We start from the raw sequence: 12,080 nt of genomic DNA, 5'->3' as shown, positions 1-12,080 counted from the left end.
AAACTGGAGCACCCGGAGGAAACCCAGACAGACATGGGGAGAACGTGCAGACTCCACACAGACAGTGACCAAGCCGGGAATCGAACCCAGGTCTGTGGCATTGTGAGGCAGCAGTACTAACCACTGTGCCATTGTGCTGCCTGAAGTGGATTGAGATTGTTAGAAGTGAACTCCCATTTTCGAATGACGAGTTGGTGCAGACTCCGTGAGCAAAATAGTTTTCTTCTGCATTCTATGGCTAAATCTTCCTGATGTTCTCAGTCAAGTCTCTGGCGCCAGCAGAGGTGCAGAAGGAAACCATTTTGGCTGCGTTTCCTGCTCTTGCCACTGGCGCCAAGTATCCAATACCTGCCAACTTTCTTGGTTCGCCAAGGGTGTGCGTGAAAGGCTCCACTACAAAGAAAGGGCTCGCATTTGTGCAGCACTTTCATGATGCCCGGACATCCCGAAGTGTTTCACAGCCAATTAAGTTATTTTTTAAGTGTAGCTACTTTTGTAACTTAGTAAACACACTTGCTATATTTGTGGACAGCAAGTTCCCAAACAGCAACGTGACGATGACTAGATAATCTGTTTTTGGTTGAGGAATAAATAAATAAATATTGGTCACAGCACTGGGGAGTAACTCGCCATCTCATCTCTAAAATAGCATGGAGATCTTTTACATTGACCTTGATTTAACACCTCATCTGAAGCGGAGAATTGTGCTCAAATTTCTGGAATGGGACTTGAGCCCAGGACAATCTCCCCACTGAGTCAGAGGTGACACCCAACCCAATTTCCCCTGTAAAGTTCAATTCCCAAGAGTGTTCAAATGCATTGCGGTGCGAGAACAGGAAACGCAGCCAAAATGGTTTCCTCCTGCACCGTAAACCTCTGCTGGCTCCAGAGACTTGACTGAGAACATCAGGAAGATTAAAACACCCAACTGAGGAAATGCAGCAACGATCCCTATTTAATAAACAATATTACACCGTTCTTGGATTGACAGCCCAGCGTGTGTCTGAATGCACACCAGCGCAAACAGCTTCTGGAAATACTATTCCAGCGGGAGTGGAGGCAACAAATGTTGAAGGTTATTGGATGGGGGCCATCATGATCAAACCCAGCTTATTCTCATCTAACATTCGTATCCAATTGCCAACAGGATTTATTCAATTATCATGAGGAACTGAAAGCCTGGCTCATCAACCTAACCACAAGGCAGGTATCTGAAAGATCTCCTACAGCCGTTTTAAACTAGGTTGGTATTAACTACCTTGAGTATCTTGTCACATGTAGGACAAAGTGACTGGTAATAAGCCCACAACATTTTGATAAAAAACTGCGGGCAGAATCAAAGCTCTGCTTGGCAAGCAAAGGTGTTTCTTGGAACATATTGTGCAGGTGTTATGCACTAATAAATACCTTGCCCTGTTTTACTGTACCTTCCCCTCTTCAGAGTTCCAATTACTTACAGGTTTCCACATGTACCACAGGAGAGGTTTTAATTGTAAAATCATAGAAGGAAGTCCATCTTAAAATTTCACATGCACGCACACATGACCTTCTTGTTTGAACTATAGAGGGACGTACCGGAATGCGTGGTATTCCAAATCTGGGTGCCCAGATCAGCTGCATTAGTCTGACCCTTGCAGCTCTCTTCAGACTCTATGTTTGAAAGAGTCACTTTCTTGGACTGCTTTTTGGGGAAGCCAGGTAATGAAGGATGCAGAGTATCCATTGCACAGATTTTAACAGCCTTCTGGTGAAGGAAAAAGTACGTTATGCATTAGGGGAAAAGTCGTATATGATTAGCTATCCAACTCTCATCACTCCGAATACAACACCCCAGCACCTGGCAACGTCCCTCTCCACCTCCCAAACTCAGATCTCAGTCACACGCCTCCCATCCCACTCACATGTAGCAGAGAACGAAACCATAGACACTGCTCAGCCCATTGAGTCTGTACCGATATCCCACCCAGGTTCCACCCCCATAACCCCACCTATTTACCCTGCTAGTCCCCCTGACACTAAGGGACAATTGAGCATGGCCAATCCCCCTAACCCGCACATCTTTGGAATGTGGGGGGAAACCCACGCAGACACGGGGAGAACGTGCAAACTCCACAGTCACCCAAGACTGGTATTGGACCTGGGTCCCTAGCACTGTGAGGCAGCAGTGCTACTGTGCCGCTGTCTCACCTGCAGCAAATGGTTTCTGCTCACGAGGTTTCAAGATTTAACAGCACAATTTCCCAGGCCCAGGGTCCCCTTCCCTGCCCCACTCTGCACCGGGTGTTGTAGCACTGAGACAACCCTGTGATTTCCTCATCGTTACTCACCAAATCATTTAAAGGCGGCTCATCATCAGTTCTGCAGATTGACTTATTAAACCCCGGCTGAGCTCCTTGTGAGAGCTTGCCCAAGTGCAGTTACCTGCAGTAGATGCTCTTCCTTTTTGCGGCGCTCATCGTCCAGGATTCTCTTCTGTCGCTTTGAAAGAACGCGAGTGAAGCCATCATTTAAGGGGGATATGGTCTCATCATCGGCAGAAACTGCTGGATGATCATCAATAATCACCACACCTAAAAGGAGGAAAACATCATTTTTAAACCAAATCCTGCACAGATTCAATGGCCACTGAACTGTTTTATGGAACAGAAAATTATTCGGGGGGTGGGGGGGGGAAATGTGTGCATGTGGAGGCATATAGGGAACCAAAATGCACCTGCAAATATGATATACCAGTTACTGTTAGCACAGAAAACTCTAGCTAGCGTCTCCGCGGCTTTGAGTATATAATGTAAGCTGACATTTCACTGCAACACTTAGCAAGAAAGTGTTGAGAGGGCATGAACGATGGCAATAAGAGCAGGGGCATTCCCCCAGTGCCAAACAGCATCAACAGATGTTTGGCTCATCAACCCCCTTCTCAAAGGGTAAATGGTGATGGGCAGCAACACGTTTGGACTATATACAAACCACAACACACCATCTCAATAAGATCACTTTTCCTGGACTTACTTGCATAATTGTTCAGATCGAATTGGGTCAGCATGTCACCCTTTTCCTTCATTTTGCCAGGCACCAGCTTGCGATCCTTGTGCCGACTGTTGACCTCCGCGATGGCTTTCTGGATGGCGGCAGAGTCGCTGGGGATGATCCTGTCCACTCTGAACACTGCGCTTGCATTCTGAGGAAGAGCGGCCGGGAGGGCAGTCCGATCTTCCACTGGCCTGCCAAGGAGACAGTTAAAAACCCTTTACAGTGTAGCCCTAAAGCCTTCATCCAAACAAGCTGACTGAAAGCTAAACAGCCTGATACATTTTCACATCTGGTCATCATGGCTAAGTGCCAGAGAGAGATTAATCTCCTCCTAACCCCCCAACAACCCTGAGGTCACAGATTTATGCCAGGATATGGTTTCACAGGCAAGTCGCGATGTCCAACATTGCGCTGAAGAGGCCTTTCTTCATTCGGAAAACCTACACAATATTATACAATCTTGAAGCCTGGAACAAAACACTCAACCCAATCCCTTCACCCTGCAAAAACACCCTGGCCCTGGGTTGCCATTCCCTTCAAGTGTCAGCAATAGTCTGCCCTGGAGGTGAGTGGGTGAAGAGGGGATCTGGGCAGATCAACAGAATCGCAATTCCGTCTTTACCCAATGTTTACACAAATAAGTTTTCCACAGCAGTCATTAAACAGGCATTAAAGCTGGAACCGTGGGTAGATTTCTTCAATTCCTCTGTACCTCAGACAACCAGAACCAATTACAGGCCAGAATTCTCTGGTCTCCCTGCCAGCAAGAATGGAGAATTTGGTGTTCAGCCAAATCTCCAATCATTGCAGCTGGACTGGAGAATCACAGACGCAAGGTCGGAGAATTCCAGCCAGTGACCGTACCCAAGACACGATATATTTTGCCTTCCTGATTTGTTATGAAAGCAAGAAACTGGAGAATGGGATAATGGTCGAGCCTGCTCTGCAATGGAGTAAAATCATGGCCCCTTGAATTCAACTCCCCGCGATTCCCTTATCCTCGTTCCCACACTGCTGTTCACCCACCTCCTGTTCTTTGGAGAAGGCCAGTTGCGTTTCTCGTTCCTGACAGACCCGGCACTGTTTCGGTTGCCCTTGTTACTGGAATCTCCTGGGTTTGAGCGCCGATTCTGTCGGTCCATCCCGGGTCTCTGGCTGGAGAAGCTGCGCTTGGACGACTCCTTCTTCTGCGTAGCATTGGGATCAAGTGACTTGATGCCGCCGGGAGCATTCTTCACAAACATGCCGTCCTTGTCCCGCCTCTCCGTGAAGTCGCTGCTTTCGGAAGCCGTCTCCCATTCCTCATTGGCCTGGTCAGAGTTCTGGTTGGACAGGTCTGGGGATTTGGTGCCAGCTGCGTTGCGCACGACCTCTTTGATCTCCTCCGTTTGCGGGTGGGGAGGCAGGTTTGGCGGCAAGGCTTCAGCCGGGAAGAGACTCCTTTCTCCGTTCATCCTGGCAGCCACCTCCCGCTCTTGCTTGAGCCGGCGGAACCGCGGTGGCTTGTCTTGCTGCTGCGAGCGACCGTGACGCCGTCGCCTCGGCGGTTTATCGAGAGACCGCTCTGGCCGGTGAGGCTGCCCCTCGGGCATGACAGGCTCACAAACTGGTGGCGGAGGCTTCTCAGAGAGGCTCTTCTCAGTGTCTTTGCCTGGGGTGATATCAGGGGGCCTGCTTTCTGGGGCTTTCATCTGCTCTTTGGGGGGCTGTTTCTTGGGAGGGGGCATCTTTGAAGGAGGTCCCCAACCCCCCTGCTGTGGACGGCCACCCCCGCCACCGCCACCACCACCACGGGGCATACCGCCCCGACCTCGCCGAGAGGGCACGCCGCGTGGGGTAAAGATCCTGCCTCGCGAAGAGTCACTTAGCCGGGGAGGCATCTTATCCCCAAACTTTGGGGGCTCTGATCTGTTCTTCTTGTCTGCCCGGCCTTGATCCGAATTTCTGAACTCCTTGGGCGCCTCTTTGGAGCTGGAGGAGACTTCCTTATCGGAGTGAGCCACGTCGCTGGCGCTCTCGTGAGTCTCACTGCCGGTCTCCGAGCCCCTCTGGCGGCGTCGCTTGGGAATCTCTTCGTACTCCGAGCCCTCGCTGCGCGTCTCACTGGGGTTCCTGGGCCTGAAGGAGCCTTTCGGCCCACCCTCCTCCGTTCTGTACATGGGCTCCCTGTAGCCTCGGAATTCCCTGCTGCGGCCCCTGCCACCCCTCCCCCGGCCACCGTAGGCGCCCCGGTAGCCCCTGCCCCGCGAGAAGAATTCACCGCGGCCTCTGCCCCGGCCTCGTCCCGAATAACCGCGGTCAAACGAATGATCCCGCTCTCTGTTCCGCCGAGGGGGCGGAGGGCCGCTGTTGAAGTCCTTTGGAGGTGGTTTGGACTGTTTCATTTTATCAGGCCTCTGATCCTTTCCAGAAGGCTTGGCCTTCCCTCGGTCATCCTGCACATTTGAAGCGGGAGGGCCTTGCGACGGCTTATTGGAGGCAGACACAGGAGGGCCAGACTGGCTCACTTTCAAACTTGAAGAATCCTGCTTCGAAGAGTCAACCTCAAATTTGGACTCCTGTAGCCTGTCCTTCCCCCTGGCAGTAGTTTTCTCTCCTGATGCAGGCTTCCCCTTCTCCATTTCCTGCTCGTTGTCTTCTCGCTTCATGTCCTTCAGTACTGGTTTTTTAATGGGGCCAGCTCGCCGGGCAGGTTTGTCCCCCATATCGTCACGGTTTTTACTGCCTGGCCGCGGACCCCAACGGGTTTCAGTCTTTGATTCCTTCCGCTGAGGTCTGTGCATCTCCTGGCGGCTAGGTTTGTCTCCTTTCCTGCTCTCATCCTGCTTGTTCTCTTTGGCAGAATGGTCTTCCTTGTGCTGGAGGACCTCCGGAGCTTGAATGTGGGACCCTGCCTTCTTCACGGTGTTGGAAAGTTGGCTGGATTCTCGAGACACGTGCATTATGACGGGCTCCACCTTTTTGTCTTCATGCTGCTGTTGAACAATTTCCCTGCGGAGGGGCATCGACTCCTGCTCGGCCTTGCGCTGCTGATGGGAGTGTTGAAGCTGTGAAGACATCTCGACCCGTCTATCCCGCTCCAGCTCTGCCTGAACACTGGGCAGGGAATTCTGCCACGTGGTCTGCCGCTGCTCTTCTAGGCGTTCTATCAGTGGGTACCGCTGCATCTGGGCAACGTGGCGAGGCCCACTCTCCGAAACCTGGAGACCACTCACGAAGGACTGAGGCGGTCCAGTGTCTCGGTGTCGGACTGGCGGGGTTTCACTTCTGCATATTTAAAAAAAAAGTAAATGAGGAACGGATATTAAAGCACTTGTTACATGGCATAAAATGTCAAATAGCTATTTATAATAGATGGCAGTGGGCAATCCGAAATAACATTTAAACATATCAACTTCCTCACTCTTGCCCCTCCCCTCAGCACTGACTTCTCCCAAATGACACCTCAACAACGACTGCCTTATGCATCCAACTGAACAGTGGTTATGGGAGCTTAAACAGGGAGTGCCAGTAATGTGTTTGCAATTAGGAAAGAGTGGATTTTTTGTGCGTGTGCCGAATATCACAGCTAAACTTGTCTCATCTTCCATTTCATGTGCATAATTCCCAACAAAGACAGACAGCCCGTCGCCCATCTCATTTCATTACTCCCACTATAGTCGTCGGGGCTGTGATCTGCTAACGTCAGTCTTCATGATTCAGTAACCAAGCTGCATGTGAATGCTTAACTATATCCAGGTGGTTGGTATGAACTGGGGATTCACTCAGGCTTATTGCCCCTTAGTGTTCCGGGAGAGGGATTAGCTAGGTAAATATGTGGGGTTACGGGAATAGGGCCTGGGTGGGATTGTGGTCGGTGCAGACTCGATGGACCGAATGGCCTCCTTCTGCACTGTAGTGTTTCTATATAGGAGAAATCGTGTTTGTTGGGTTTGGAGGTGCATGCTCGTCATGCACATCGGAGTAAAGATTAGGCTCCAATTCTATTCTTCACCACTGGGCTCTTGGAAGTGAAATAATGGGATAGAGAAAATGCTTGTAAAAACAGCACAAGCTGCCAGTGAATAGGGAATCAATGAATTGCCATTAGAATCTAGAAGAGAACGTTTTTTTTAATGTTCTCACTCAAAATTCTTCATGTGCATATTTAGTTCATCACATCCGCTGTTTTACCAAACTGAACCAGTTAATTTGCAATGCTCAGAAATAGGATGACGGCCTCTGCTGTAACAGTGAAAAATATATCTAATGAAGTTTTAAAACTGTGTTTCTGGTAAGCTTTAAGGAAAGACTCCTTCAGGTGGCAAGTGGGCGAGAAGGGTCAGCAATTTTAAAATAACCATTTAAGAGATGAAGGTTAGTGGAAGCTCATTTACTTGGAAGTTTTGCTGAAATAAAAAAAAATTGCCAGGGGAACAGATGGGGCAACAACTGTGTCACATTTTGATATAAAACAATGAATATCTGGAGCAGAGAGATATACCGGAGTGTGAGGTGAGCGTTCAGGAAGCAAGGTTTGTTTTGGATTTTGGTTCACAGCTGATAGAAACATTACTCCTTTCTACGTTGCAAACCTGTTTGTTCCAAATGGAAAAAGACTTCCCTGAAATGCCCAAATCACTAGGAGTGCAATTTCTTGAACAGAGTGATAAGGTACTAAACCAAATCATTTTTTGGCCAGGTTGCATTTGATAGCTAACAATTTTAAATTTGAAGCAGCAAAACACATCACCTGCAGCCAACAAGAACACACATAATTGGAGTCCTGGTGCTCTAAAGCAGCGAGCTCTCTTCCAAAGGTGAAAGTGAACTAGCTTTAATATAACCAAAACCGTTCAGAAATGTGGGCAGTTTGTCTCAACACAAGACATTCATAGAATAGACTATCATAGAATCCCTACAGTAGAGAAAGAGGCCATTCAGCCCATTGAATCCGTACTGACCACATTCCCATAACCCTGCATTTACCCTGCTAATCCCCTGACACTAGGGTCAAGTTAGGACGGCCAATCAACTTAACCCACACATCTTTGCACTGTGGGAGGAAGCCGGAGCATCCAGAGGAAACCCACATGGGAAGAAAAGTGCAAACTCCACACAGACAGTGACCCGAGGCTGGAATTGAACCTGGGTCCTTGACACTGAGGCAGCAGTGCTAACCACTGTGCCACTCTGAAGATACATCAGCAACCACCACGGCTACCCTGGAGTTTTTAATACCTTTCTAATGGTGTGCTGTTAACAAAAAGCACCAACACCCTCCAGTCTGAAATCCTTGACCGCAAAGTTTGGCATCTATACTACAACTTGCATTTATATCACGTCTTCAACATAGTACAATGACCCAAGATGTTTCTTGGGAACCATTATCAAACAAACATCGGCACTGAGCCACGCAAAGAAATATTAGGACAGATGACCAAACATTTGGTCAAAGAATTTTTCAGGAGCATTTTTGAGGAAAAGAAGGATGTCGTGGTGCAGAGAGGCTGATGATGGGAATTCCAGGGCTTGGGGCCCAGATAGCTGAGGGCATGGGCATCAATGGTGAAGTGATTAGCTAATGACCAGCAGTGGGGACCTTTGAGGACTCTTGTGGTCCTGCCATTGCACAGAGAAGCCGAATCCAACTGCAGAGGCCAAGTGAAAATCAGCTAACTGATTATATGCTAGGGACCTTCAGGTTTGTCTCTATTTCACATGTATCACATTTACCTACTGCCATGTAGTACTTAAAAACAGTCCATATCAGAGGTGCATCTGAACAAACCTCAAGCCTTTGTCATCATCGTCATGGGGTCTTATAGGCGAAGCCAAAGGTCGCATCTCTGCCGATGGGAACACATCACCAGCCCAGGCCAACTTGGGGTCAATAGGAGGCGTACCCCTTGTAGGGTGTCGGTCAAAGGGTTCAGAGCCAGAACCACCACTGTCTGAACGCTCACGAGCCATTAGACCTAAAAAGAAAAAAAAGCCATCAAGCTATAGTCCATCCTGCTCTTACTGTCTCTGTTCTAATGACATGCCATTTTTACAAGGGACCAGATCGCCGAGTTTAAAAAGTGGACCCTTGAGATCTAATATTAAGCTGGCCGTGAAAAAGAACAATTATCAGTACTACAGGGACCAGCAAATCAAATCCAAGAGAGTTTCCCTTCCAAATTCCTCTCCTGACACCAGCTCTGAGGCAGCACAGTGGTTAGCACTGCCGCCTCACAGCACCAAGGACCCGGGTTCAATTCCTGGCTTGGGTGACTGACTGGGTTCGTGGGTTTCCTCCAGGTGCTCCAGTTTCCTCCCACAGTCCAAAAGACATGCTGGTTAGGTGGATTGGCCGTTCTAAATTCTCCCTCGCTGATGTGGGTAGGAAGGGAGAAGGGGTCATGAAAAGGGAGTACAGGGAATTAGGGAGACAGCTGAGGAAGAGGAAAGCAAAGGTAGTAATCTCAGGATTACTGCCTGTGCCACGGGAAGGTGAGGGCAGGAATGGAGTGAGGTGGAGGATGAATGTGTGGCTGAGGGACTGGTGCAGGGGGCAGGGATTCAGGTTCCTGGACCATTGGGACCTCTTTAGGGGCAGGGGTGATCTGTATACAAAAAACGGGTGGAACTTGAATCACACGGGGACCAATATCCTGGCCGGTAGGTTGGCTAAGGCTACTGGGGAGAATTTAAACTAGATAGGTTGGGGGGAGGGGAGCTAGAAGAGTTGACTAGGATCAAGGAACTAATTGATGGGGGGGGAGGATGCAGGGGTAAGGGGAATTACAAAATTAATAGTAGAGGAGAGGGTGCAAGTGAATGAAGGCGGTAATTTAGATAAGGGAGTCGAGGGAGAGGGTGTTCGCGACTCATCAAAGCGGGTCCAGATAAAAGCTGGAATAAGGACACTTTGCCTGAATGCACGAAGCATTCGGAACAAGGTGAATGAGTTGATGGTGCAAATCAGCACAAGTGGGTACGATCTAGTGGCCATTACGGAAACGTGGCTGAAAGGTGACCAGGACTGGGAGATGAATATCCAGGGGTATCAGGCGTTTAGGAAGAATAGACAGGAAGGAAAAGGTGGTGGGGTCGCGCTATTAATAAGAGATAATATCAGGGTAGTACTGAGGGATGACATAGGCTCTGAGGAACAAAACGTGGAATCATTATGGGTAGAGATGAGGAATAGTAGAGGGAGAAAGACACTAGTAGGTGTGGTATATAGGCCCCCAAATAATAATGTTGAGGTAGGGAGGGCTATAAACAAGCAGATAAGGGATGCGTGTAAAAACGGAACGGCAATAATCATGGGGGACTTCAACATGCACATTGACTGGCAGACTCAAGTCGGTAAGGGTGGAATGGAGGAAGAGTTCTTAGAATGCTGTCGGGATAGCTTCCTTGAACAGCATGTTATGGAACCGACGAGGGAACGAGCTATTTTGGATCTGGTATTGTGTAACGAGGTAGGTAGAATTAAGGATCTTATTGTGAAGGACCCTCTTGGGTCTAGTGACCACAATATGGTCGAATTTCTGATTCAGATGGAAGAGGAGAAAGTTTGGTCTCAAACCAGTGTCCTCTGTTTGAACAGAGGGAAATATGATAGGATGAGGGATGAATTGGCTAAGGTAGACTGGGAGAGCAGGCTGGCAGGTAGGATAGCTGAGGAACAGTGGAGGATTTTTAAGGAGATCCTTTTCAGTTCTCAGCAAAAATATATTCCAGCAAAAAACAAGGATTGTAAGAAAAGGGAGAACCAGCCGTGGATAACGAAGGAAATAAAGGAGAGTATTAAAATAAAAACAGCTGCGTACAGAGTGGCCAAAAATAGTGGAGAAACAAGTGATTGGGAAAAATTTAAGAAACAACAAAGAGAGACTAAGAAAGCGATAAAGAAAGGAAGGATAGACTATGAAGCTAGGCTAGCAATTAATATAAAAAATGATAGTAAAAGTTTTTATAAATATATAAAAAGGAATAGAGTGGCTAGAGTGAATGTTGGACCCTTGGAGGACGAGAGGGGGGAGTTAATAGTGGGAAATGAGGATATGGCTGAGTCTTTAAATAAGTTTTTTGTGTCGGTCTTCACGGTGGAGGACACAAATAGTTTGCCAAATATTAACGATAGAGGGTTGGCAGCAGGAGAAATACTTAATACAATTAATGTTACCAGAGAGGCAGTGCTGGGTAGACTAATGGGACTGAAGGTGGACAAGTCCCCGGGTCCGGATGGAATGCATCCCAGGGTATTGAAAGAAATGTCAGAGGTAATAGTGGATGCGTTAGTGATTATTTATCAAAACTCGTTGCATTCTGGGGTAGTGCCGGTTGATTGGAAAACGGCTAATGTTACGCCGCTGTTTAAAAAAGGAAGGAGACAAAAGGCGGGTAACTATAGGCCGGTCAGCTTAACGTCTGTAGTAGGGAAAATGCTGGAATCCATTATTAAAGAGGAGATAGCAGGGCATCTGGATAGAAATGGTTCGATCAATCAGACGCAGCATGGATTCATGAGGGGAAAGTCGTGCTTGACGAACATGTTGGATTTTTATGAAGATGTGACGAGGGCGGTTGATGGAGGAGAACCGGTGGATGCGGTGTTTTTGGATTTCCAAAAGGCGTTTGATAAGGTGCCCCATAAAAGGCTGCTGAAGAACATTAGGGCACACGGAGTTGGGGGTAGTGTGTTAAAGTGGATTGGGGACTGGCTATCCGACAGGAAGCAAAGAGTCGGAATAAATGGGTGTTTTTCCGGTTGGAGGAAGGTAACTAGTGGCGTGCCGCAGGGATCGGTACTCGGGCCGCAACTGTTTACCATTTATATAGATGATCTGGAGGAGGGGACGGAGTGTAGGGTAACGAAGTTTGCAGACGACACAAAGATAAGTGGAAAAGTGAATCGTGTGGAGGACGGAGAAGATCTGCAGAGAGATTTGGACAGGCTGAGTGAGTGGGCGAGGATATGGCAAATGGAGTATAACGTTGAGAAATGCGAGGTTATACACTTTGGAGGAAATAATAACAAATGGGATTACTATCTCAATGGAAACAAATTAAAACAT

General features: G+C 48.2%; 1 protein-coding gene across 1 annotated transcript in view; it reads right to left on the bottom strand.

Moving 5' to 3' along the window:
* The window catches only part of prrc2a (proline-rich coiled-coil 2A), a 129,494-nt gene that overhangs the window by 36,897 nt on the left and 80,517 nt on the right, over nucleotides 1-12,080 (bottom strand). The window contains exons 16-20 of the mRNA XM_078219083.1: nucleotides 8,801-8,987; nucleotides 4,057-6,297; nucleotides 3,010-3,221; nucleotides 2,422-2,570; nucleotides 1,547-1,744 (exon numbers count right to left, since the gene is read on the bottom strand). Of these exons, the coding sequence (XP_078075209.1) occupies nucleotides 1,547-1,744; nucleotides 2,422-2,570; nucleotides 3,010-3,221; nucleotides 4,057-6,297; nucleotides 8,801-8,987 (2,987 nt within the window). The remainder of the gene's footprint in view (nucleotides 1-1,546; nucleotides 1,745-2,421; nucleotides 2,571-3,009; nucleotides 3,222-4,056; nucleotides 6,298-8,800; nucleotides 8,988-12,080) is intronic.

This window comes from Mustelus asterias, chromosome 8 (assembly GCF_964213995.1).
Source record: "Mustelus asterias chromosome 8, sMusAst1.hap1.1, whole genome shotgun sequence".
Lineage (NCBI taxonomy): Eukaryota > Metazoa > Chordata > Chondrichthyes > Carcharhiniformes > Triakidae > Mustelus > Mustelus asterias.
The sequence above is the reverse complement of the archived record's forward strand: the minus strand, read 5'-3'. Positions and strand labels throughout refer to the sequence as shown.